The sequence below is a fragment of the Gekko japonicus genome, unplaced genomic scaffold, assembly GCF_001447785.1.
Source record: "Gekko japonicus isolate JY-2015 unplaced genomic scaffold, Gekko_japonicus_V1.1 scaffold3202, whole genome shotgun sequence".
NCBI classification, from domain to species: Eukaryota; Metazoa; Chordata; class Lepidosauria; order Squamata; family Gekkonidae; genus Gekko; species Gekko japonicus.
Genome location: NW_015171598.1, coordinates 8,275 through 33,843, shown reverse-complemented (window position 1 = coordinate 33,843; position 25,569 = coordinate 8,275). Strand labels below are relative to the sequence as shown.

The following is a 25,569-nucleotide window of genomic DNA, read 5'->3' as shown; positions in this document are numbered from 1 at the left end:
AAGTCTGAGGATCTTTCTGCATGCCTACTTGTTATCTTGATGGCTTTAAATGTTGAGAGGGGGGAGACGGGCTGGTTCCTTTGGAAGGTTCCTTTGGGCAGCCCCTCTTCCCCCACACCCCAGCCAACAAGCTGGTGTAGCAGCGGAGCCCGATTACAAAGAAGCAATGAAATTGCTGATCAAACTGTCTCCGCCAGAGAGGAGGGGCTCTTCTCTTAGGCAGACCCGAAGAAAGCAAGCGAGAGAGGAAGAACAGGAGGCGTTGAGTGCCAGGTAACAAGGAACCAGGCCCAGGTAGATGGTAGATGGAGGGACGGAGGGGGCCAGGAGAGGAGACTTTGGCCCCCAGCTGACCGAGAGCAATTCTGACTCGCTCCACTTGGCCACCTTTCAAACATGCACCCAGCCACCCACCCAAGTCCTCCCCGTTGAGCAATCTCTAGTTTGGGAGACCCTCTGAATAACTCACTCCAGGACTTTGCCAAATTCCTCTTCCAAAGTCGTCTGGGTATTTAGGAAAGGCAGGAGCCACCTCCCCCGCCCCCACCGCCAATGAGCTCTGTGATGTGTCTTTGTCTCCCTTTGCCGATGTGGTGGGGGGTCCCTGATGGAGGGGTGGGGCAGGTTGTTCTCAATAGGAAGGGGGGTGTAGGTAGGGCCTTTGTTCTTCTGTTATGTCTGTTATGTCTTTGGGGCATTTCGGCATTTGGGACATTTTGGTGGGAAATTCTCCTGCACCAGCCCCAGGTGAACCTTGCACCGGAGAACTTCCTGCTGGGACAGACGTCTGTCCAGGGCGCACTGTGGTTCCCTTTGAGTGCTCGCTGCCTTCGGCACATGCCGTTCCCAAGCCATTCACACACCGTCATTGATGCTCTTAGCCTCAGCAGAGTCTCCCTCGACCTTAAGGATAATAGAGCCCCCCCCCGGCGTTTACCATGTGCCCTCCCACCCTCTTCAGCGATGGCAAACGGGAGTCTTCCTCTGATTCCCCCCCCCCCTGAAACAGAGGGACCTGCCTTATTCGGAAGAAGTGAGCCCTGTCTCCTGAAAGCTCCTCCCCGGTGCTTTAAGGTGCTCCTGGACGCTTGCTCTTTTCTACAGCTACAGACCGACTAACACGGCTACTCATCTTGATCTATCTGCCTTATTCTGAATCAGACTCGGGTCCTCCATCAAGGTCAGTATTGCCTGCTCTGGCTGGCAGCAGCTCTCTGGGGTCTCAGGCAGAGAAAGGTCTTTCCCATCACCTGCTGCCAGGTCTTTTAACTGGAGATGCCCGGGATTGAACCGGGAGCCTCCTGCATGCCAAGCAAATGTGCAGCTACTGAGCCACAGCCCCTACCCAACCATGGGGCCAGTGTTGTCTACTCGGACTGGCAGGGGCTCTCCAGTGTCCCAGATGGGGGTCTTTCACATCACCTGTGACGTCGTCCTTTCAGCTGGAGGTGCCGGGGAGGGATGGCACCTGGCACCTTCTGCATGCCAAGCACAGCCCCCCCCCCACCTCTCCCCTCCCCATCTCTAGCCCGAACCTCACACCACAAGCCCGCCTGGAGGGGCAGACCTAAACGAAAACGCATTGCACACAACCACTTTTTTTTTGGGGGGAGGCAAATTATCTCCCATAACTCCCTTTCCACTTTCAAAAGCAACTTCTGGATCAGAGACTTTCTCCTTCCCGGTTCCTTGGCATGGCTGGAGTCCGTTTGCCCCCCCCCCCCCTTAAAAATCCAATGTTGGGAAGAAGGCAGGTTAGACGACACCCCTCTTCCCCTCCCCTCCTAGCCCCGATCCCGGCTCCCCCCAAGGCAGCCTCCTCCAGGTCCCTGCCGGCCGGGAGGCGCCCAGAGGCCGGGGCGAGGGGCGCTTACCTGCGGGAAGTTGTCGGGGGGGGGGGAGGCGCGTGCACGCGGCCGGGCGCGCCCCCGAGGGAGCCTCCGCTCGCTGGAGAGACAAAGGGGACAAAAGACGGTTGGTACCCGAAGCCCCCCAGGTCTCTCCGAGGCTGCAGATGGGGAGGGGATGGGCGGCATCTTGCGCGGCCGGGGAGATCAGGTGGGTGGGTCGGGGGGGGGGTGTCACTCGAGCCTGCCTGGGGCTGCTGGCTCCGTCCCCTCCTCCCACCTCTGGCTCCGGGGGGCGGGCTGCTTCCTCACCTCTTCCGCCTGGTGGATTGTGGGAATATCCCAAAGGTAATGATGCTTTAAAAGCGGGGAGGGGGCAGTGATAATTGGAGGCAACGAGCCGACGGGGGAACCTGCTGAGCCGGTCAAAGCGACCCCCCCTCTCCGACACGCAGCCCACCTGGGGGCGGGGGGGGAGAGAGAGGGAGGGGCCCCCACCTGGGTCCCTGATTAGGCTCCATCAGTGTCAAATGGGATGGAACAAGCCAGGGGAGGGGGAGGGGGCTGGCCGGCTGCAGAGAGACCCCCGACCGTGCAGAAAAGATGAGCCGGGCCCGGGGGGTGGGCGGGGAGCTTCGATGAGTCGAAAGGCGGAGAAGAGAGCGGGAGCTTGCTTTTGTGGCTTCTCGAAGCCCTTCTCTGGGGAGGCTGCCAACTTTTCAAAGCGGTCCTGCTCCTCTGCCTTTAAGATCAGCGGCAAGGGTATAGAGCGTGAGCATCAGGAGTTGCAGCCCCTGCTCACCAGTTACCGTGTACAATCGGTGCCCAGCGTCCCCTAATTTTTTTCTGAATACCTGTGTGGTGGAGTAAGTCTCATGTGACATGCGACACGTCCAACCCCATGTATGTCCAAGTTGCTTGGACAGTGAACCCGCGTTGCTTGTTCTTACAACAACAACAACAAAAGACATACAAGAAGGATGTAAATTGTAACACCTGAATGGGACTAATCCTTCCGCGACTGCTAAAAGAGCACAGGAGCACGGCAGGGAGGGGGCAATTGGCAACCCGACGCTTCCAGTCAATTTAAAGTCAAGGTTTTGTCGTCTGGAGATCGGCTGGAATTCAAGGAGATCTCCAGGCCCCACCTGGAGGTTGGCAAAACTTTGACCCAGCCTACCATGGCTGGGTCACGGGGTTGCCAGCCTCCAGCTGAGGCCTGGAGACCTCAACAACAGCTGATCCCCGGATTTACAGAGATCAATTCGCCTGGCTGCTTTGGTGGGTTGGGTTTCTCGCTCCAGGTCTGGAAAGACATGGAGATTTGAGTTTAGGGAGGGGCGGGACCACAGGAGGGTATAATGCCATGCAGTTCACCTTCCAAAGCAGCCATTTCCTCCAGGAGAAGTGGAGTAAATGTTTCAAATAAACATGTATTACTTATTTATTTGAAACATTTATGCCACAAGATTTATGCAGTCTGGCGATCAGCCCTAATCCCGGGAGATCTCCAGCCCCCGCCGGGAGGTTGAACTTGGTATATTTTCTAGTGTACGGTCTCGTCTGACGAAACCTTGAGTGAAACGGTCTGTTGAGCGCTGTGCCGTCAGAAAAACTTGAGACCAATTTACCTCTAATGATTTGCTACTCACTGGATAATAAAAGAAGATATATATTTTTCCCTTACAAGATCTCACGGTTGCCTTTCCTTACTAAGTCTGTCCCGTGGGCTCAGGGCGGCTTACATGGGCACAAAGTGCAATAAAAGTAAAACAGGTTAAAACAAGACTAAAATTCACATCAAACAGGATACATGAAAGACTATAAATACACACTCCCCCATTACATATTAGGGAGGGAGGGTGTGGGGGCTACGATGTTCCAGATGACCAATCGGCCCAACCCGGTGATACTGCTCTGCAGTTGCACGGTGGTGGTGGTGGTGGTGGTGGCGGCTTCTACTCAAAAGCCTGGCGGGTGATCTCTCGTCGTTGACTTCACCCGCCGGGAGGTTGGCAGCCCCAGGCGGTCTCTATGGTATTCTACTCCGCCGGGCCCCCTCCCCAAACCCTAGCCTCCCCATGCTCCATCCCCGCAGCTTCAGGAATTCCCCAAGCCAAGGTTGGCAACCCAGCGGCGTGGCGCCCAAGCGGCGGCTCCAGGCCCAACGCCGCGGGGATGGGCGGGCGCGCCCAGCGGGTACCAGGCGGGCACTAGGACCCGGCGGAGGGAGAGGCGGGCGGGGCGAACGGCGCCGATCCGCCTCCTCCTCCTCCTCCTCCTCCTCCTCCTCCTCCTCCGCTGCCGCCATGATCAGCCTGCCCGGAGAGGCGAGCGGGGCGGCTGCAGCTGGTGGGACCGACCGCGGGCAGCAGGAGAGCGGCGAGGGCCAGCGGGCGCCCCGGAGAGCCGGCGAGGCTGACTCGGAAGTAAGTCCCACGCTGCATCCAAGTCACGGGTATGCCTTGGTCACGCCCAGTGGGCACAATTGCAAGAACGGAGGGAGGTTTGCATCAGCGGTACTGAATGATTTTATTGAATTAAGGTCGATGGTTTATAATTATTGTTACATGTTTTAAATGGTAAATCTGCATTCATTGCAGCTCTATACAGGCTGGGTACCCGCCCTGAGCCGCCAAGGTGGGGAGGGCGGGGTATAAATTCAATGAAATAAAGATAAATAAGGTTGCAGTCAGACGAAGGGCAGGCGTATTTACTCGCGAGCAAGCCACATGGAGCTTTCCGGAGGCCGGCTCCCAAGCAGGTGGGCACAGGTAGCCCCGCGATTCGCGAAGACTGCTTCTTCAGGAGTCACCCCCCCCCCCGCGTTAAGTGTAGCATTGCACCCGGACTCCTATCCAGAGCAATCTTGTGGTTGCTTTCCAGGCGGCCACCACTGGATTCGAATGGGCTGACTTGGAGGGAAGCTGGTGTGGCAGGCTGCGGCCAGCACAGTGGGAGGCAGTGTTCCCTCTAAGCTGGGTTGGTGTGAGCCAGCTCACAGTTTTCTAGCCTCCGGCTCACAGATTTTTGTCTTAGCTCAGGCAGGAGGGCTCCAGAGCAAACTAATTTGTGCAGCAGCACTCACAACTTTAATGCCAGCAGCTCACAAAGTGGGATTTTTGCTCACAGGACTCCCACACCTTAGAGGGAGCATTGGTGGTGGTGGGGGGGCTGTTCCCAGATGTTCTTGTTTGTGCCGTGGGCACACTTACCTGGGAGGAAACCCCTGGGACTGCCGTATCTGCGTATGCATGAGCAGGATCGGGCTGCAATCGAGTCTCGAGGTACTACCCACTTTTAATATGTTATTTTTAAATTGGTTTTATTGGATTATTTATTGTATTGATTCAGATGGTTTGTGTTTATTGTTGTGAGCCGCCCTTCGTCCCTTCGCAGGAGAGGCGGGATATAAATTGAAATAATAGATAAATAACTATACATAAAAGGTAGCCATGAATCCTGGGGGGTAGCCAAGCGGGCACGAGAGCTGGTCACCCAGTTCTGCTTCTTTCTTTCCGATCCAAGGTGGAGGTGAAAGATGACCACTCTCACCCGGCAGGATCTCAACTTTGGCCAAGGTAAGGAGATGAATGTCCTTTCTCCCTGGCAGCTGCATTCCGCTTGGATCCTTTGAATGATTCAGCTTTTGGGAGCTATTATTGCCTTAAATGCTGTATGAAATTGGAATTTGGGTGACATTGGTGGTTTTAAGTTGCTATGTGAACCTTAAGGGAGTTATGGGACAGCTGTGAATGGTGTGTGAGTGTATATGAATATTGTTGTAGATCACCAAAATGATTGCATCTTGAATTTCGTTGTACTATGCACAATGAACATAAAGTATATTATTATTATTACATGTCTTTATTAACAAAGAATTAAAAAGCATCTAAGGGCCCAATCACACTTCATGTAAAAATGCCAAAATTCAGCACACAAGGGCCAAGGGACTTGACCTGATGTGTTTCGGCCTGTACAGGCCTTCTTCAGAGGCCTATCATAGTACAATACAATCATGCAATTATGTAACATAGATACAAGATGGACCAGAAAATACTTGTTCCAAAGTGAAACCGCTAGGCACAGAATAAAAGTATAAATGAGGCCTCCAAAGATGCAATCACATGCCAAATGATGTTTCAATGATAATAATTTCTGGTCCAGAAAGTGCCTTCCAACGATTGTTTAGCCAAAGCATCCTCAGTAAAATTGTCCCTAAAGCAAAGAGCAATTTCACTGAGGCCGAAATGCGTCAGGTCAAATCCATTGTTTGCTAAATTTTGGCATTTTTACATGAGGTGTGATTGGGCCCTGATATGCTTTTTAATTCTTTGTTAATAAATACATATATCTTTTCATACTATATAAATTAAGTTTTTATTGTTGGCCCTCTATTCTGTTTGACCTACAAAATGTAAGAACAGCAATTAAAACGTTTGTTAGGAAGGGAGGGTCCTTTATGTGAATGTCCAACGAAACTAAAAAGGCTGCACCTACGGGTGGAAGACGGCCGCAGAAGGGGACAGATGAATTACTGAATAGGTTGTGTTTGCATTTTAAACTGCTTTGAGGCTTACCGAGGAAAGAGGACGTTTGGAAGATATAAACATTTTTCTTTCGCCCCGTTCCCTAATGCACCTGAATCATGGGAAGATATTATGAATACCCTTCACTTTCAGCTTCCCAGATGAACATTTTTCCATTAAAATAATAAGCTGCTACCAGACAAAGAATTCATAGGTTTAATCTCTTGATCAAACAGATCAATAGCGCCATCATATTTGTTTACGCAGAAGTCGCTCCCTGAATGCATTGGGATTTACTCCTAAGGGAACACACACAAAATTGCAGCTTCAGAGGCGCTGGCTCAGATTTCAGTTTTTGAAACTGATGGTGCTTTCTAAGTGCCCCACGGCAGGCTTCATTGTTTTTCCCCCCTCCACCTGTTTCCTTCCAGCAATTAATTTCAACCCCCCTCCACCTTTCCTTTCTTCAGTGGTGGCTGATGTGCTGTCCGAATTTTTGGAAGTGGCCGTGCACCTCATTCTTTATGTCCGGGAAGTCTACCCCACTGGGATTTTCCAAAAGAGGAAAAAATACAACATTCCTGTCCAGGTGAGAGCAAGACCTGGCTTTCGAGGCACCTGAGAGCAGGAAAGGAAGGATATAGACTATTATTGTTATTCACACATAATAATAATAATGAGATTCCCAACTCTGTTTGAACAGATGTCTTGCCACCCGGAGTTGAATCAGTACATCCAAGACACCCTTCACTGTATCAAACCTCTGCTGGAAAAGGTGAGTCTGTAAAACCTGAACCAAGGAACCACCGCAGCATTCTCTCGTTCTGATAAAAGGGTTGGAACCAGTGCCGAGTGAGTATGAGCTAGCCCACAGTCTTTTAGCCTCCGGCTCACCCATTTTTGTCTTGGCTCAGGAAGGAGGGCTCCAGAGCAAACTAATTTATGCCGTAGCCAAATTGCTCGCTCACACAACTTTAATGCTGGTAGGTCACAAAGTAGAATTTTTGCTCACAGGACTCCACAGCTTAGAGGGAGCATTGATTGAAACACTTTCCTTATGAAGAAAGGTTAAAGCGCTTGGGGCTCTTTAGCTTGGAGAAATGACGGCTGAGGGTTGACATGATCGAGGTCTATAAGATTATGCATGGGATAGAGCAGGTGGAGAAAGAAGTCCTTTTCTCCCTTTCTCACAACACAAGAACTCGTGGGCACTCCATGAAATTGCTGAGCAGTCGGGTCAGAACAGATAAAAGGAAGTACTTCTTTACCCAAAGAGTGATTGACACATGGAATTCACTGCCACAGAAGGTGGAGGCGGCTACAAGCATAAACGGCTTCACGAGGGAATTGAATAAGCATTTGGAGCAGAGATCCATCAGTGGCTCTTAGCCACAAGGTATAGGTAGGAACTCTCAGTCTGGGGCAAGTGATGCTCTGTCTTCTTGGTGCTTGTGAGGGGAGGGGGGCAACAGTGGGAGGGCTTCTAGTGTCCTGGCCAATGTTGCCTCTAAGCTGTGGAGTCTTGTGAGCAAAAATTCTACTTTTTAGCTACCGGCATTAAAGTTGTGAGTGAGCGATTTGGCTGCTTCATAAATTAGTTTGCTGTAGAGCTATCCTTCCTGAGCGAAGACAGAAATGTGTGAGCTGGAGGCTAAGAAACTGTGAGCTGGCTCACACTAACTCATCTTAGAGGGAACACTGGTCCTGGTCCCACGGGTGGACCTCCTGAGGGCACCTGGTGTTTTTGGCCACTGTGTGACAGAGTGTTGGACTGGATGGGCCATTGGCCTGATCCAACATTGGCTTCTCTTATGTTCTCTTTGCTGAGATGTTCCAGTGACGGTAGGTATAGCATCAACTGTTACAGCTACGCTCAAATCGGCAGGTGCCAACCTGTGAGTGGGCCAAAGCAACAACTGCCTGTACACATGCTTCCTCTGTTGTGGCTCTCAACGTGTGGCACGGCCGCCTGAGAGGGTCAGGAAATAGCTCCCAATCTCCTGGCTTTCCTCAGACGATGCAAAACTGAACTTCCCAAGAGGGCTTTTCTGCACAAGTAATCGGGCTGCAGTGCACAAAATGGCCTTACAAACTTGCCTGGATGAATGATTAAGGGCCGTGGTCTGTATCTATTTTATTTTTATTTATTTATTCAAATTTATATTCTGCCCTCCCCGCAAACCGGCTGAGGGCGGATCACAACGAATAATTTAGGCTATTTGGCATCACAAAAAGAGAATAATAAATAGTTAATTGAAACATTAAAAATGAGGAATTTAAAAACAATTGTTGCATGGATTCAAAGTTTGTTTAACATGATTTTTTTAAAAAAAAAAATTTGTCAAACAGAATGGGGTAGAAAAAACCTGCGCTTTAATTTCAGAATGACGTGGAAAAAGTCGTGGTGGTCATCCTGGACAAAGAGCACCATCCGGTGGAGAGGTTTGTGTTCGAAATCGTGCAGCCGCCCCTGCTGTCGATCAGGTGAGGAGAAGGCGGGCTGCGCATCTTTGACTTGCCGCGGAGTCTATGGGGTGACTTCGCAGAACCACACTCGATTGGAGCGGTTTGCTCTGACTCGTGGAAGCTCTGCCCAGTGATTGGCTAAAGGCGGATGAAGTCAGGGAGTCCTGCCAGAATGGCACCAGGCTAAGGTTCCCACGTTCCTCTTCATTTCGCAAGAGAACAGGAAGGGCTCACTTGTCCCGTCAAGGGTATTTTAGCCGCCGTAACTGAGTGTGTGAACGTCTTTCTGCCCCTGATTGAAATCTGCCTCCTTTCTCCCCCCCCCCCAGCTCTGATTCCCTCCTGAACCACGTGGAACAGCTGCTGCGTGCTTTTATTCTGAAGATCAGCGTGTGCGATGCTGTCCTGGATCACAACCCACCAGGTCAGTCGGCAGGAGGGGAATCGCTTTTCCTAGGGAAGTGGTAAACTATCTAGTGGAAGTTGCAGTTACAATGACCAGTTTGCTGCCTGTTGCAGAGCTCAAGGAGTAAGGCCTGGCTCTTGCCCACCAAAGGGCCACCCACAAGCTTACCTGGATTTGGGCCACTGTGTGACACAGTGTGGGACTGGATGGGCTATTGGCTTGATCCAACATGGCTTCTCTTATGTTCCTCTAGATGGAAGACTCTGTCTGGGTCAGTGATGCTCTCCACTCTTGGTGCTTGGGGGGGCAATCTGGTCCCACTCTCTTATGTTCCTCTAGATGCTGGGTTTTGGCCACTGTGTGACACAGTGTGGGACTGGATGGGCTATTGGCTTGATCCAACATGGCTTCTCTTATGTTCCTCTAGATGGAAGACTCTATCTGGGGCAGTGATGCTCTCCACTCTTGGTGCTTGGGGGGGCAATCTGGTCCCACTGGTGGACCTCCTGATGGTGCATGGGTTTTGGCAGAGTGCTGGACTGGATGGGTTATTAGTCTGATTCAACATGGCTTCTCTTATGTTCCTCTAGATGGAAGACTCTATCTGGGGCAGTGATGCTTTCCTCTCTTGGTGCTGGGGGGGGGCAACAGTGAGAAGGCTTCTGGTCCCACTGGTGGACCTCCTGATGGCACCTGGGTTTTGGCCACTGTGTGACACAGTGTTAGTCTGGATGGGCCATTGGCCTGATCCAACAATGGCATCTCTTATGTTCTTATGTCTGGGGCAAAGGATGCTCTGTCTTCTTGGTGCTTGGGGGGGGGGCAACAGTGGGAGGGCTTCTGGAGTTCTGGCCCCACTGCTGGTGGACCTCCTGATGGCACCTGTGTTTTGGCCACTGTGTGACACAGTGTTGGTCTGGATGGGCCATTGGCCTGATCCAGCATGACTTCTCTCATGTTCTTATGTCTGGGGCAGAGACACTCTGTATTCTTGGTGCTTGCGGGGCAACAGTGTGTGTGTGTGTGGGCTTCTGGAGTTCTGGCCTGACCAGTGGACCTCCTGATGGCACCTGGGTTTTGGCCTCTGTGTGACACAGACTGTTGGACTGGATTGGCCTGATCCAACATGGCTTCTCGCATGTTCTTATGTTAAGCTTTGGCTTTCTGAAACAATCTGCTAACACCCCCCCCCTTCCTTTGTAGGCTGCACTTTCACAGTCTTAGTCCACACCAGAGAAGCTGCCACCCGGAACATGGAAAAGATCCAGGTGATCAAGGTAGGACAAGAAAAACACAGGATCCCACAAAGGATCATACAGTTGACCTCTCCAGAAGGGGAATCAGCTCCTGGCTATCGTGAACAGCCAAGATAACTGATCAGTTCTTTATCTTATTTTAAACCTATTTCTTCTTCGCCTGTAAATGGTGAACAGGATGACTTGGGGAGAGGGTGTCTTCCTTTTCTCTTAGCCTCATCTTTTGAAGATCTTTTTTGTGTGGTTGAAAAGCATTAGTAGGTTCCCTCCCCTTCAAAGCCCATCATGCAATTGCACTACAAAGTGGGTGTGGCTTAGCAGGAGGCTGAACCAAAAGTTAATTGAGGTTGTTCCTGCTACTTCTCAGTCTGCACCAATCTGGACAGTAAATCGTTGCTGCAAGTGAGCCATGCCAGATCTCTAAATCCCCACACTTGGTGCATCTCATTAGGCAAACTGACCTGCCAGGTGTGTGTGTGTGTAGCGGTGGTCATGGTCCTTCTTGCCCCTCCTGTGATCATGTTCTTATGATCATGGGAAGAAAAAGCCTGAGGTTGTGCAGCATCCCCAACACTATGTTCAAGAAGGGGAGTGACCAGAGAATAAATGAACAGGAGAGAGGTGAGTTCAGTAATTTTCAGGTCAATAAAAAAGGGACCTATAGTAGGAAAGGATTTCTGTAATCTGAGATGTCTTTACACTAATGCACAGAGTATGGGCAATAAACAGGAGGAACTTGAACTTCAAATATTGGAAAGTAAGTATGATCCGATAGGTATCACTGAGACTTGGTGGGATGAGTCTCATATACGGAGCACAGCGATCGAAGGATATACCTTGTTCAAACGGAATAAACAAAAAAGGAAGTGGGGTGGCACTACATGTCAAGAATGAATACACTTGCAGTGAAATTCAGGATTTTGAGAGTTGTCCTGTTAAAAGTGTGTGGGTAAGGATAGAGCGAGGAAAAAAAGAAGGGAATATTGTTGTGCGGGTATACTACAGACCTCCAAACCAACCAGAGGAACTGGATGATGCATTTGTACAACAGCTTGCTAAACTTTCACAGAGACAGGATGTTGTGATTATGGGAGATTTCAACTATCCAGATATTTGCTGGAAATCTGCTAGAGATGGGGCATCCCGCAGATTCTTGAATAGTCTTGCGGACAACCTCATCTCTCAGAAGGTGGAGGTGGGAACCAGAGGATCTGCTATCCTAAATTTAATGCTGACTAACAGGGAAGAACTGGTTGATGAAGTGAATGTTGTGGGCTAAATATCAGGAGAAACTTCCTAACTGTGAGAGTGGTTGAGGAGTGGAACGGTCTGCCTTGGGAGGTGGTGGAGGCTCTTTCACTGGACATTTTCAAGTGGAGGCTGGATGGCCATCTTTCGGGTATGTTGCAGGGCTCTCTTTCGGCTCTGCTCCTGCAGAGTGCAGGGGGTTGGACTAGATGACCTTTAAGGTCCCTTCCAGCTCTAACATTCTATCTTCTCTGTAGGACGCTCTTTCATTCTGTAAAAGCCTCCTCCTTTCTGGATTTCAATGCTGGCATAACAGAGTTGCAGAGGGAACAGGCTTCTCAGTCTCATCACTCCCACAGACTCACTTAGTGGCCTTGCAAGAGCGTGGCCAAGTGTGGCGCAGTAGGCAGAGTGGGGGGAGACCCAGGTTCAAATTCCTGTTCAGCCACAAGGCTCACTGGGCGAAGTTTCTCTCAGCCTAAACTCACTGGGGGAGGTCTCTCTCGGCCTAAATCTCTCTCGCAGGACTGTTGTGAGGATAAAATGGGGGGGGGGAGAGAACCATGCAGGCTTTCCCTGAACTCCTGGGAAGGCGGCCAGGATAAAAATAGCCAGGCCTTCTCTCCCCCCCACCCATCCCCCTGGCCTTCTTTGCAGGCCTGTTGAAAAGGTTTCAGCAAGACAACATCGAAAGTACTTTAAATCTTGAAAGTGGCATGCCAGTGACAGGTATTAGGGTCTGTTTCAAACAGAAACAAACAAAAAACTCCTAGAAGATTGGGATCCCCCCCCCCCGATTGTGAAGTTCCCGACGCCAACTCAGTTTGCAGGGCTTGAAAAGGTTTTCTCGAACCACAGACAGGTTTCTCTTTGTTTACAGTGACGAAAGGGGTCATCACAGCTGTAAATATCAAAAGGCAAAAAGTCCATATCTAGTGTATGCAGTTTGTATACTCTATTCATGCAGACTGTCCCCTACCAGGGACGCAGTTGTTACATGCAGAGATATCAAGAGGGGACCCAGCCCGCTTGTCTCCTTACCCACAGGATTTCCCCTGGATCTTAGCAGATGAACAAGACGTCCACATGCAAGACCCACGGCTGATCCCCCTGAAGACCATGACGTCGGATATTTTGAAGGTGAGCAAGAAGGTGACCTCTCTTTGGAAGAGTAGGGTGGTGGGGTGTTTCCCAAGGCGGTCAGTTCCTGCGCTGACCAGGCTCAGCTTCCTACACCTGGGAGACTAATGACAGGGTCGCCACTAAAATTTTATTTGTCATTTCCCTGGCTTTCCCTGACCAACATTGGTCCATTTCCCTGACCACCATTCAAATATAACCACGTTAAAAAAATGAATAGGTCAGTGCTCCCTCTCAGCTGTGGAGTCTTGTGAGCAAAAATTCTACTTCATGAGCTACTGGCATGAAAGTTGTGAGCGAGCGATTGGGCTGCTGCGGAAATTAGTTTGCTCCGGAGCTACTGCACAAATTAGTTTGCTGTAGAGCCATCCTTCCTGAGCTAAGACAAGAATGTGTGAGCCGGGGGCTAAAAAACTGAGCTAGCTCACACTAACTCAGCTTAGAGGGAACACTGGTTCCAGCCCTTTTATCAGAACAAGAGAATGCTGCGGCGCTCGTATTGCATTAATGCAAGGTAAGGTCCCACTCTACAAGTGCAAAAATATTCGTCAAAGAGATTTAATATCAGCTGCTTTCAACATTAACTGCAGCAACATCTCTTTTGCAATTGCACCAAAAATTACACCAAGATACAAACTTCAAGTAAACTCTGAATACTAACACATGACATAACATTTTTGTGATTGTTTTAAAGGTACACTAAAAATTATATGACCGTTCTATCTAAATTGGCTGGGAAAGGGCATCATTGAGTTCTACTTGTATTCTGCGACTTCTCTATTCCAGTTGCCACAAGAACAGATCAGGCTTTTGCAGCGGCAGGTCAAAAATCCACTGCTTGAATATATTTTAATCACAATTTCCCTGACTTTCCAGAAAGTGGCAACCCTGTATGAACACCTGGAGGCAGGACCTAGTCAGGTGATCTTGGTGCCACTGCTGGAAGATGCCAGAGTGGGGTAGCCCAGCAGGCCTGGCAGCTGACATAGCTGGCAGTTGCATGGGATTGGTGGCCCATGATCACCTGATTCCTAAGAGCAGGGGAATTCTGGGTGGTGAAGGATCCTGGCTTGACTTTTTATTATTAGCTCACGGACATTTGGCTGATTAAGGCAGAGGTGTAGAAAGGACGCAGAGGTGTGTGATTATATTTACATCTCTTATTTACAAAGCATGGCTCGGTGCCGGACTTAAACTGGTTGAGCCAACTTCTTGTGTTTCGGTATTGACTACCTGTAACTTTACTCTGTTGCTTGCTAAGGGGTGGGAAAGAGGATTTTTGCAGACCACGGCCGGTCCAGTGTTCCCTCTAAGCTGAGTTGGTGTGAGCTAGCTCACAGTTCTTTAGCCCCCGGCTCACACGTCTGTCCCGGCTCGGGAAGGAGGGCTTCAGAGCAAACTAATTTATGCAGCAGCCCCATCGCTCGCTCACAGCTTCAATGCCAGGAGCTCACAAAGTAGAATTTTTTGCTCACAAGACTCCAGCACTTAGAGGGAGCGTTCTCTCTCCCCCCCCTTTCAGTATTTGGACACCTGATCAGCCCCTCCCTCTGGTTTTGGAATCTCCACCAAAGCAGCCCCCTTTTCAACCTCATCTCTGCATTTATCCGAGCAGGGAACCTGTCTGCAGCTAATGATACATTGCCAAATACCACTTGTCTATCGCAGGATCGGATAACCTGCTCTGGGAGTGGGGGCTGTGCAAAAAGTCACCCCCCAGTTAAAGAAGTTCAAGGGCTGGCAAGGATTTTCCTCTGAAAACACCTTTATAAAATCACTTAAAGGTAAACGTTCCCTTGCTCGAAAGCTAGTCGAATCCGACTCTAGGGTTGCGGCGCTTATCTCTGTTTCCAAGCCGAAGAGCCAGCGCTGTCCGAAGACGTTTCCGTGGTCATGTGGCCGGCATGACTAAACCCCAAGGCGCACGGAACGCTGTTCCCTTCCCATCGAAGTGGTACCTATTTATCTACTTGCAGTTTCTTGCTTTCGAACTGCTAGGTTGGCAGGAGCTGGAACTAGAGACGGGAGCTCACTCCGTCATGCGGCACACTCGGGTCTCGAACTGCTGAACTACCGACCTTCCACAGCCTGCAGTTCAGCGTCTTAACCACTTGAGCCACCGCAGCTCCTATAAAACCACTTACACATATTCTATTGGGGAGGACTCTTATTTCACCAGTAGAACACCTGCATAGAGGAGGTTTCAGTCTCCCCCTAAAAGCATCGCAGGTGGTGGGGCCAGACCCTTTTTACGAGCAGTGAACTGCTCCTGTCATCTTTGCCATTCACTGAAAGAAAAACTCTCCTCCAAGTTAAAAAAAGAGCGGCTAGAGAAGTTAAAAAAGGCATCCCATGTGATTAAACAGACAGGTTGTTTAAAAAGAAAGCCTAGAAATAACATTGATGGTTGGGGACCAAGGGCAAATCAGATGGACAACTAATTTTGGTTTATCTGAAATCCTGGAAGGCAGAAATTAAATTATTTATATTCTGCTCACAGGATAGTGAGATAACAATACTGTACTGTAGCAAGCTTGTCTCATTGAATTTTTTTTGGACGTCTGCTGTGTATAAATATTTTTATCAGTTATATATATATATAAAAGAGGAAAGATCTTTTTTCTCCCCGAGCCTCCAGAGAGCTTATTTGTCTTGAACGGTACATCTGCTCTTGGGTGTTCCACAGTCTACTTATTTTGTTCCACGGTCTACTTATTTTGGCTGTTCAACACAATTTTAAAATCGTCCCTCCCTGGCTTTGGTGTAGTTGTTAAGTGCATGGACTCTAATCTGGGAGAACCGGGTTGGATTCCCCTCCCCTCCACTTGCAGCTGCTGATGACCTTGGGCAAGCCATAGCTCTGTCAGAGCTGTCCTTGGAAAAGAGCAGTTCCTGTCAGAGCCCTCTCAGCCCCACCTCCCTCACAGGGTGTCTGTTGTGGGGAGGGGAAGGGAAAGGAGTTTGTAAGCCGCTCTGAGACGCCTTCGGGTAGTGAAGGGCAGGGTATGAATCCAATCCCCTTTTCTTCTTCCTTTCCAGATGCAGCTTTATGTAGAAGAGCGAGCTCAAAAAGGCAGCTGAATCCAACGCTTCCTGCAGTTCTGAGATCTGCAAGGAGCTCACCACGCGAGCAGACTCCGGGGCAGACAGAGTACTGGTGCTAAGCCCACGCGCGTGCCGATGTTTTTCAAAAGTGCTCTTAACCTGGTCTACATTACAGACTCCTGGAAAAACAAACTGTACAGCCATCAGCGACTTTGTGCAACTGTGTTTGGGGTGTGTGTGCGTGTAACAAGTTTCCAGGCTGCTGCAAGGACTGGTTTTAAGCGTTTCTGGAGAGAGTTGCTGTGCTGCATTCTGTGTTTTTTGTGAGCCTGAAGAGGACGCATTCATATGATCTCCTTCTTGGTTCTGAAGTTCCTGTATGTCTGTTGTGGCTGTCCAGGGTGGGCCGCTTGGCCTTTGCTCGCCGCCCTTGGGCATGGTGATTGTTCTGGCTAATCAATAAACAGAATCTTTTCTATCATAAACCAGTTTCAGCCGACTCCTCTAACCCAGCTCGCCCAGGGTCTGTTGCGGGTGACAAATAGGTCAACAACTCTATTGTACACATTTCCTGGGAAGTAACAGGACCAGTGTTCCCCCTAAGCTGGGTTAGTGTGAGCTAGCTCACAGTTTTTTAGCCTCCGGCTCGCACATTTTTGTCTCAGCTCAGGAAGGATGGCTCCAGAGCAAACTAATGGCAGGAGCTCACAAAGCAGGATTTTTGCTCACAAGACTCCATAGCTTAGAGGGAGCGATGAACGGGACGTACTTTGATCTAGGTCTCTTTTGCAAGCTGCAAGTCCCGCCCTCCAGCTGAAGGACCTCAAAGAGTAGGTGGGCGGGAGAGACGAATTCTTTAATCATGAATTTATTTAGACCCTGGTACAAAACGCTGCATGAAGGGGGCGCCACCTCCACATTTTTATTTATATATTTTTATTTTATCCTTACATTTATCCCCGAAGGCTCAGGGCGGCTCATCCCAAAGAGAGGACAGGAGGCAATTTTTTTTTTTAGGATGCCGAACTTTGCTCCTTGTCCAAAGAATAAAAACGAGGAAGACAGTGGTCACCAAGTGCGAAAAGACACACCAATGACTACCGTGGAGTGGGGTGGGGAAGGAAGAGGATGCACTGACCCCTAGGCCCAACACAGGGAAGAACTCACAGTAATCGCAACCAGCTCTCTCGGCAACAGGGTTATTTTCTCCCTCTGTCTCTCCCTGACCCCGCCGTGGCAGAGTTCTCGTGCCTTTACCGGCAGACTGATTTTTTTTGCAGCCATGACCGGAAAAAGCTTTCCCCAGTGGTTTTGTCTGCCAGCCGCCTTTGAAAGGAGAGCCAGCCGGGCTAAAACTCTCTCCCTCTCTCCGATGTTTCCACCCTTTTGCTCCCAGAAACGAGCTCAGTGCCCTCCCCTTCCCTCCCTCCTTGGCTCTGTTCCACAAGCCCAAAAGTTAAGCACTGGTTGGGTTTCAGAGCCAGTGGGTGCGCCGATCAAGACTGGAGGAGGCCAACTGCCAACTCCAGAGAAAGCGGAGGCTGTCGGAAAGGCAACCAGGGTGCGAACTGAAAAGGGGTGGGGGGAGAAGGCTTCGCCCACCCATTGCACGAGAGATCAGAAGGCGCTGCCCGAGGGGGCTCGATCCAAGCCACCCCCAACCCCCTTGGCAGGGTGCTGTCTTTTTCCCTCCTCACGAGGCCACCTCTGGGCCAATGGTGATACTGCTGTTGGTGACGCGGACGCCATACCAGCCTGACCAGAACTGAGTATCTTGGCCTCCGTGTTGAAAATAGATGTAGCGGACCCCAGAAGGGTAGTTGTGAAAAGTGTGCGTCATCTGAAAGAGAGAGAAGGGGAGAAAGGTTGGTTTTCACCAGCTTTGTTCTCTGCCAGGCTTCCCTCTAAGCTGGGTTAGTGTCAGCTAGCTCAGTTTTTTAGCCTCCGGCTCACATATTTTTTTGTCTCCACGGCTTATAGGGAGCATTGTGTTCCCTTTAAGCTGAGTTAGTGTGAGCCAGCTCACAGTTTTTTAGCCTCCGGCTCACACATTTTTTGTCTTCGCTCAGGAAGGATGGCTCCAGTGCTCATCTCCGTTTCCAAGCTGAAGAGCCTGCGCTGTCCGAAGACTTCTCCGTGGTCATGTGGCCGACATGATTAAATGCCGAGGCGCATGGAACGCTGTTACCTTCCCACCGAAGTGGCACCTATTTATCTACTTGCAATTTCTTGCTTTCGAACTGCTAGGCTGGCAGGAGCTGGGGCCAGAGACGGGAGCTCATGCCGTCATGCGGCACTCGGGTCTCGAACTGCTGAACTACCGACCTTCCGGTACCACCACGGCCATGTTTTAAAAAGCCATTTAAAAAAATAATAATCCTGGGGACTCAAAGTGACTTATGGAGTAAGATGCAGAATTTACAGGTATTTAACCGGGAGCATAAAAGCCCAACAGCCCTGCGGTGTGACCTTAAGGAGACCCTTCAGTGTCGAAACCCAGGAGCAGGAAGCGTGGTAGGGGGAGGACATTCGAATTGGTCCCACCTCGGAAGGGACCGATTGGCCCAGCACGGTTTCCTCACCTCGCGCCATTCCGCATCGCTCCACTGCTCTATCACCACACATTCAGGATCAAACTCTTCCAGGACGATGAAGTCTGCAGAGAGCAGGCGGACGTTCAGCTTGTATTGGCAGCCGCAATCAAACCTGGCAGCGTACCTGGGTATGGGGTGAGGGGGGAGAGAAAAGCATCAAGCACGGAGCCGGTACCCATGCACAACCTAAGCAAGGCCAAACAGGGAAGGTGCCTCCCTCTCCCTCTCTCGGGGCCCAGCATCAGATTCCGGGACACAGCAAGAGCAGCTCCGCCCTGCTCTCCTCCCGGCTGCCGCTGCTGAGGCTGGCCAGACACCCTGAACTTGCCAAGCTGCTCTTACCAGGGCCAGAGGGAGAAGAGATTGCAGGCGGGCATCCTCCCGTCTCTGGCTCACCGGCTGGCCTTGAGCTATATCAGGGGTGGCCGAACTCACTTGACATAAGAGCCACATAAAAGAAACGTCAGATGTTTGAGAGCCACAAAACATGAAGAAATATTACACACACGTTTTTATTAATATATGAACATAAGAACGAAAGAGAAGCCAATATGGGATCAGGCCAATGGCCCATCCAGTCCAACACCCTGAGTCACACAGTGGCCAAAAAAAGTACCAGGGGCCATCAGGAGGTCCAGCAGTGGGGCCAGGACACTAGAAGCTCTCCCACTGTTGCCCCCCCCCCCAAGCACCAAGACTACAGAGCATCCCTTGCCCCAGACCGAGAGTTCCTATCTATATCTTGTGGCTAATAGCCACTGATGGACCTCTGCTCCATGTTTATCTAATTCCCTCATGAAGCCATCCATGCTTGTAGCCGCCACCCCTTCCATTTTCTTTAGATTCAGGTGGGTCACCGTGTTGGTCTGAAGCAACAGAACAAAGTCTGAGTCCAGTCAGGCACCTTGAAGTTTAATTCTGGGTAGAAGCTGTCGTCTGCATGCACACTTCTGTCATACAGAGGATGGTGCGGAGTTGTTTTCTATTGCCCCAGAAGGTCGGACCAGAACCAACAGGTTGAAATTAAATCAGAAGAGCTTTCGGATAAACATTAGGAAGAACTTCCTGACAGTTATAGCGGTTCCTCAGTGGAACAGGCTTCCTCGGGAGGTGGTGGGCTCTCCTCCTTTGGAGGTTTTCAAAACAGAGGCTAGGTGGCCATCTGACAGCAATGCAGATTCTGTGAACTTAGTTCGGTCATTAGAAGGGAGGGCAGGAAGGGCTGCCTCAGGGCTTAGTTCTCGTGGCCCTTTCTTACACACCCAGGGGGATGCTGGTCGCCACTCTGGGGTCAGGAAGCAATCTTTCTCCAGGCCAGTTTGGCCAGGGATCCTGGAGCTTTTTTGTCACCTTTTGGGCATGGAGCAGCAGCCACTGGAGGTGGGGAGGGGGAGGTATTTCTGAATTAATTGTTGTAGATTTTCCAGGCTGTATGGCCATGGTCTTAGCCAAGACTACGGCCATACAGCCCGGAAAATTTAAAACATGTAATGAACTCCAGTCGTGAAAGTCTTCGACAGCGTATTTGTGAATTTCCTGCATTGTGCAGGGGGTTGGATTAGATGACCCTGGAGGTCCCACCCAGCTCTATGATTCTGATTGTTCAGATGCACATGAAAGCTTATACTCACTCATAATCTTTGTGGGTCTTAAAGGGGCCACTAGAGGCTCAAGCTTGGTCCATGTTATTTATTAAGACATTTCTACCGCCCCCCCTTTCTTCCGTCTGAAGGCCACTTGCAATAAGAGATAACACATCCCCAGCTAAAACTAAAGACCCTCCCCCCCTTAAAAGACGACGGCCCCCCCCCCTTTAAAAGATGCCGGCCGTTCCGATCCCTTCAAAAAGCCCTGGTAGGCAGGCAAGCCTTGCACATGCCTCAGGGAGCTCTCCAAGGAGGGGGGCCTCCTCACCTCTTCAGGGAGCCCCTTCCACAGAACCGGGGCCACAATGGAGAAGTCCGCGCCTCAGGCTGGTGCCAGACGGACTGCCCTAAGCGGTGGGACAGCCGACAGATGGCTGCTGGCCTTTACTTTAGATGCCCCCCGTGCCCCCCTCCACTCACCAGTCCTTCACCACGATATCCGGCTTGGACTCGTCCATCAGCTCTGCCCAGTAGCCTTCCTTCTTTAAGTCGATGATCTGGTGCTTCGTGCAGAGCCTGAGGACAGATTTGGGACCGATCAGAACCCCCTCAGGATGGGGGCAGGAGGGACTCTGCGGAGAGGGAGACCCGGCTTGTGCCCCGGAGAGGAGAGGCCTTGTGTTCACAACGTAGCATCCCAATTTCTTCTCCCCTCTCCATAACCGTTCATGCCTTGTGTTCACAACGTAGCATCCCAATCAATGTTCCCTCTAAGCTGCAGAGCCTTGTGAGCAAAAAGGCTACTTTGTGAGCTACTGGCATTAAAGTTGTGAGCGGGCGATTTGACTAATGCATAAATTAGTTTGCTCTGGAGCCATCCTTCCTGAGCAAACACAAAGATGTGTGAGCCAGAGGCTAAAAAACTCTGAGCTATCTCACACTAACTCAGCTTAGAGGGAAAACTGATCCCAATCTCTTCTCCTCTCTCCATAACCGTTCAGCAGTTTTTTTTTAACTCCGCCAGCTGCCGGTAGTTGGAAAGGAGCCCTCGCGTAGCACTCGCCCTATTTGCTTCCCTGGAGAAACACTGAGCAGTAGGATCCATATGGATTGAGGACGGTAGAACCTCCACGTTCAGGGGCAGTGTACCTCTGACCGCCAGTTGACTGGAGGAGGGCCACAGCACAGGAGGGCTTCATACTCTAATTACGGACCACTGGGAGACTGCGGGGAGGGCCTGTGGCTCAGTTCAGAGTGATGTTCCCTCTAAGCTGTGGAGTCTTGTGAGCAGAAATTCTACTTTGTGAGCTACCGGCATTAAAGCTGTGAGCGAGCGATTTGGCTGCTGCATAAATTAGCTTGCTCTGGAGCCATCCCTTCCTGAGCTAAGGCAAAAATGTGTGAGCTGGAAGCTAAAAAACTATGAGCTAGCCCACACTCACTCAGCTTAGAGGGAACACTGGTGGTTAGGAAAATGCGTTTCAAATAAACTGTTCACCCTATGGAGTAAATCTGGATCAGACTGCTGGTTACCATTGCGTTACAAACGAAATGCCCAAGAAACCCGCAACCAAGGAACTCACCCGTAAGATGTGACGAAGTATTTCCGAACGTGTGGATGGGGAAGTTCTCTCCCGTGAGCTCCAGGCAGATCTTCAACTTTCCACCGATCTCCTCCGTTGGAGTCAAGCTTCCAGTGGTCAAAACCGGCTGCGGGAAAGAAAGTTGAGAAGGGAGAGGATTGGACGGGGTGCTGGCAGCAGATATCTGACAGAGAAAACTTTGATGCTCGAAAGCCCAAACACCGAAAATCTTGTTGGTCTCTAAAGTGCCGCTGGACTCGAATTCAGCTCTTTTACTGCAAACCAAAACAGCTACCCACTGAAACTACCAGCGTGACCGAAATCAACCAGAAGTTCTACTTTTAATCCTATTTATTTTAAAAATGTCAGCACATTCACAGGCGTGTCGCATGAATCGCCACTGAAGAGTGCAATCAGAACCTAAAATATAAGAACATAAGAGACGCCAATGTTGGATCAGGCCAAAGGCCCATCCAGTCCAACACTCTGGGTCACACAGTGGCCAGAAATACCAGTGCCATCAGGAGGTCCACTAGTGGGGCCAGGACATTAGAAGCCCTCCCACTGTTGACCCCCCCAAGCACCAAGAAGACAGAGCATCACTTGCCCCAGAGTCCCTATCTATACCTTGTGGCTAATAGCCACGGATGGACCTCTGCTCCATATGCTTATCTAACTCCCTTTTGAAGCTGTCCATGCTTGTAGCCGCCGCCACCTCCTGTGGCAGTGAATTCCATGTGTTAATCCCTCTTTGGGTGAAGAAGTACTTCCTTTTATCTGTTCCAACCCGACTGCTCAGCAATTTCATGGAGTGCCCACGAGTTCTTGTATTGTGAGAAAGGGAGAAAACTACCTCTTTCTCTACCTGCTCTTTCCCATACATAATCTTATAAACCTCAATCATGTCACCCCTCAGTCGTCCTTTCTCCAAGCTAAAGAGCCCCAAGCGCTTTAGACTTTCCTCATAGGGAAAGTGTTCCAACCCTTTTATCATTCAAGCTGCCCTTTTCTGCACTTTTTCCAAAGCTATAATATCCTTTTTAAGGTGTGGTGACCAGAACTGCACACAATATTCCAAATGAGATCGCACCATTGATTTATATAGGGGCATTATGATATTGGCTGATCTGTTTTCAATTCCCTTCCTAATAATCCCAAGCATAGCATTGGCCTTTTTTTATTATTATATATAATTCACCTCCAAAGACGTAATCCAGAGATGGACCACAAATACTTTTAAACTGTTCTTTTTTTCTTTGCTGTTTTTAGACTCTATATCTACAGTGGTTAATGGTCATTCAGTCTCCCTGAGGAATTCTGGGAGCTGTAGTTCTAGGGGGTTCCCAATTGAGGTTTCTCAGCATCTAACTACAATTCCCAGGATCCTTTAGGAGAACCTGAGTCAATTAGCTGGCTCTAAAAGTAAGCTCAAATTCTATACATTAAAGAACAAAAACAAACAAACAAAAACATAGCAGGGAAAACCCCAGAGACCTAAGAATTCTATTTTCAAATACATAATATATTCACAGGGAAACAGCAGAAGAAAAATGACATATAACAATACAGTCAATCCCTGCATGAAAATAGAATTCAAACTTTGCAAAGCATTCTATTTCAGAAAGGAACAGAGCAGGTTCTTAAAAACTGTTACAATTCTGGTTTCTCTTGGCTGTATTTATAATAGCCTTTCTACACTACAGACTTAGGAATCTCTCTCACAGAGAAGCTGGGAAGAGTAGTTCTTTAGCCATTCCCAGCATTCCCCCCACCAAACTACAGTTCCCATGATGCTTTGAGAAGACAGCCAGTGCAGTTAATCTGGTAGAATACACACAAACCATGTTGTCCTCTGCCTTTCAATTATGTTCACTTCACTCCAAATTTGTTTCCCTCTCAGCTTTGGGCAACTCCTTTATTTGCAAAACATCTGGTTTTCCTCACATTTCAGAACACAGGCATGTTAGTAAGAGCTTCAGCAAAGAGCTGATGGATTGATTCAAAACATTTTGATGGGATTAAACATTTGTTCCTCATAAACAGTAGATTTTTTCATATATTATTTTCTAGTATAGCTGCTTACAAACTCAGGGGTGCCATGCAGTCTTTAAGAACAAAAAACTGGACATTTGGTCAAATTAAAAGAGATATTAACCAGCCTTAATTTGGGTGAATATCCCCTCACATCTAAAATACTCTTTGCTTGGAGAAAACTGACAGTCCAGGAAAGAGTATTCTAGCCTCTCCTCTTTTCTTGAAATGCTAACTTTCCACAGGCAAGGAGCAGTTGAGTCACGCTTCCAAATTTGAGATTCCCCAACCTGCGTTCTGAAGGGGTATGGTCCTGAGGGAGCAATTCTGTGCAGTTTCGGACTGGCCACTCAGCTTTGAAAAAGAGCTGGATCGTTGGGATGCCAGCCTCCAGGAGGGACCTGGGGATCCCCCGGAATTACAGCTCATCCCCTGACTACAGAGATCAGTTCCCCTAGAGGAAGCAGCGGCTTTGGTGGGTAGACTCGTGGGCACTCAATGAAATTGCTGAGCAGTCAGATTAGAACAGATAAAAGGAAGTCCTTCTTTACCCAAAGAGAGATTCACACATGGAATTCACTGCTACAAGAGGTGGCGGCGGCTACAAGCACAGACAGCTTCAAGATGGAATTGGATAAGCATATGGAGCAGAGGTCCATCAGTGGCCATTAGACACAAGGTGTAGATAGGAACTCTCAGGCTGGGGCCAGGGATGCTCTGTATTCTTGGTGCTTGGGGGGTGGGGGGGTCAACAGTGGGTGGGCTTCTGGTGTCCTGGCCCCACTGCTGGACCTCCTGATGGCCCCTGGTATTTTTGGCCACTGTGTGATACAGAGTGTTGAACTGGATGGGCCATGGGCCTGATCCAACATTTGGCTTCTCTGTTACATTCTGATGTTCTTATGACTCTACCGCATCGTACCCCACTGAGGTCCCTGTCGTCCTCAGCCCCCATCCCCAAATGCCCAGGAGTTTCCCAACCTATATCTGGCAACCCAATCCTGCCATCCCTGCCGGTGACGCAAGGGGACCCGCCATCCCTAGCTGGATGAATCAGCTTTCAGTCTGGGAGGAGGAGCATCCCTTCTTCTTCGTCTTCTTTTAAGGACTGACCTTCAGCAATGTGGTTTTTGAGTAAGTTCCTCTTCAGCAGGCAGAGGAAGTAGAAAACCCTCCAGTCCGGGACGCTCCTGTCCTGGCCCCGTGGGAGGTAGCCCTCCAGCTGGCACTTCCGCTTCCACAGCGTGCCCACATCCACCAGGTCTCGCCACTGCGAGCAAACGAGCCGGCAGTTGCGGATCAGGTCCCGGCCGGGCACCAGAGAGAGCAGGTCCAGGAGGATGTCTTCCGGCAGGTCCCTGATGTGGACCATCCTTCCTTCCTTCCTTCCTTCCCACAGGCCTGAGCTGCCTGCAAGGAAAGAGTTTAAAGCAGGGGTGTCAAACTCATTTGTTACGAGGGCCAGATCTGACATGAATGAGACCTTGTTGGGCTGGGCCATGTGTGTCATAGAAGGTAATGCCAGGTCGCGGAGATATAAACCTAATAATAATAACAACAACAACAACAACAACAACAACAACAATAATAATAATAATAATAATAATATTTATTGCATTAGCAAGAAAGCCATAGCAACTGTACAGGCTCAAACAAACAAAACAGAAAACAAGAAAACAACACACACTTAAAATTATCAAATTTGTATATAGGTCGACAGTTATCAGCAGTAAACTAATTAAACTCAGGGAGATTTGTTTTCTTAATCACCGCAGCTAGAAAGGAAGCCACTATAGCCGTGGTTTGATTGTCAGGGAAGTTATCAGACAATAGCACTG

General features: G+C 49.7%; 2 protein-coding genes across 5 annotated transcripts in view; one reads left to right on the top strand and one right to left on the bottom strand.

Moving 5' to 3' along the window:
* Positions 1–4,158: 4,158 nt before the first annotated feature.
* Positions 4,159–16,422, top strand: MAD2L2 (MAD2 mitotic arrest deficient-like 2 (yeast)). 3 transcript variants are annotated; one of them, XM_015419891.1, is made up of 9 exons: positions 4,159–4,276; positions 5,376–5,428; positions 6,847–6,965; positions 7,080–7,151; positions 8,760–8,860; positions 9,172–9,266; positions 10,452–10,525; positions 12,800–12,892; positions 15,932–16,422. In XM_015419891.1, exons 2-9 carry the CDS (start codon positions 5,389–5,391, stop codon positions 15,971–15,973), a joined length of 636 nt encoding a protein of 211 aa, XP_015275377.1. In that variant the 5' UTR covers positions 4,159–4,276; positions 5,376–5,388; the 3' UTR covers positions 15,974–16,422. The 3 variants fall into 3 exon arrangements, with proteins under 3 accessions (XP_015275377.1, XP_015275379.1, XP_015275378.1); XM_015419893.1 differs by having other exon boundaries at positions 4,159–4,305; XM_015419892.1 differs by lacking the exon at positions 4,159–4,276 and adding an exon at positions 5,116–5,134.
* Positions 16,423–16,780: 358 nt separating this feature from the next.
* The window catches only part of LOC107117729 (F-box only protein 6-like), a 10,893-nt gene continuing 2,104 nt past the window's right edge, over positions 16,781–25,569 (bottom strand). For both annotated transcript variants that reach the window (XM_015419890.1, XM_015419889.1), the window contains exons 2-6: positions 24,845–25,141; positions 21,701–21,827; positions 20,598–20,693; positions 18,520–18,655; positions 16,781–17,777 (exon numbers count right to left, since the gene is read on the bottom strand). In XM_015419890.1, coding sequence (XP_015275376.1) covers positions 17,631–17,777; positions 18,520–18,655; positions 20,598–20,693; positions 21,701–21,827; positions 24,845–25,103 — 765 coding nt within the window. In that variant the 5' untranslated portion in view covers positions 25,104–25,141 and the 3' untranslated portion in view covers positions 16,781–17,630. The remainder of the gene's footprint in view (positions 17,778–18,519; positions 18,656–20,597; positions 20,694–21,700; positions 21,828–24,844; positions 25,142–25,569) is intronic.

Excerpts from the sequence above, each read along its gene's own strand:
- MAD2L2 (XM_015419891.1), top strand. The coding sequence starts at position 5,389 with ATGACCACTCTCACCCGGCAGGATCTCAACTTTGGCCAAG. Across the intron at positions 6,966-7,079 it reads AATACAACATTCCTGTCCAG|ATGTCTTGCCACCCGGAGTT; the intron begins GTGAGAGCAAGA and ends CTGTTTGAACAG. Across the intron at positions 8,861-9,171 it reads CCGCCCCTGCTGTCGATCAG|CTCTGATTCCCTCCTGAACC; the intron begins GTGAGGAGAAGG and ends CCCCCCCCCCAG.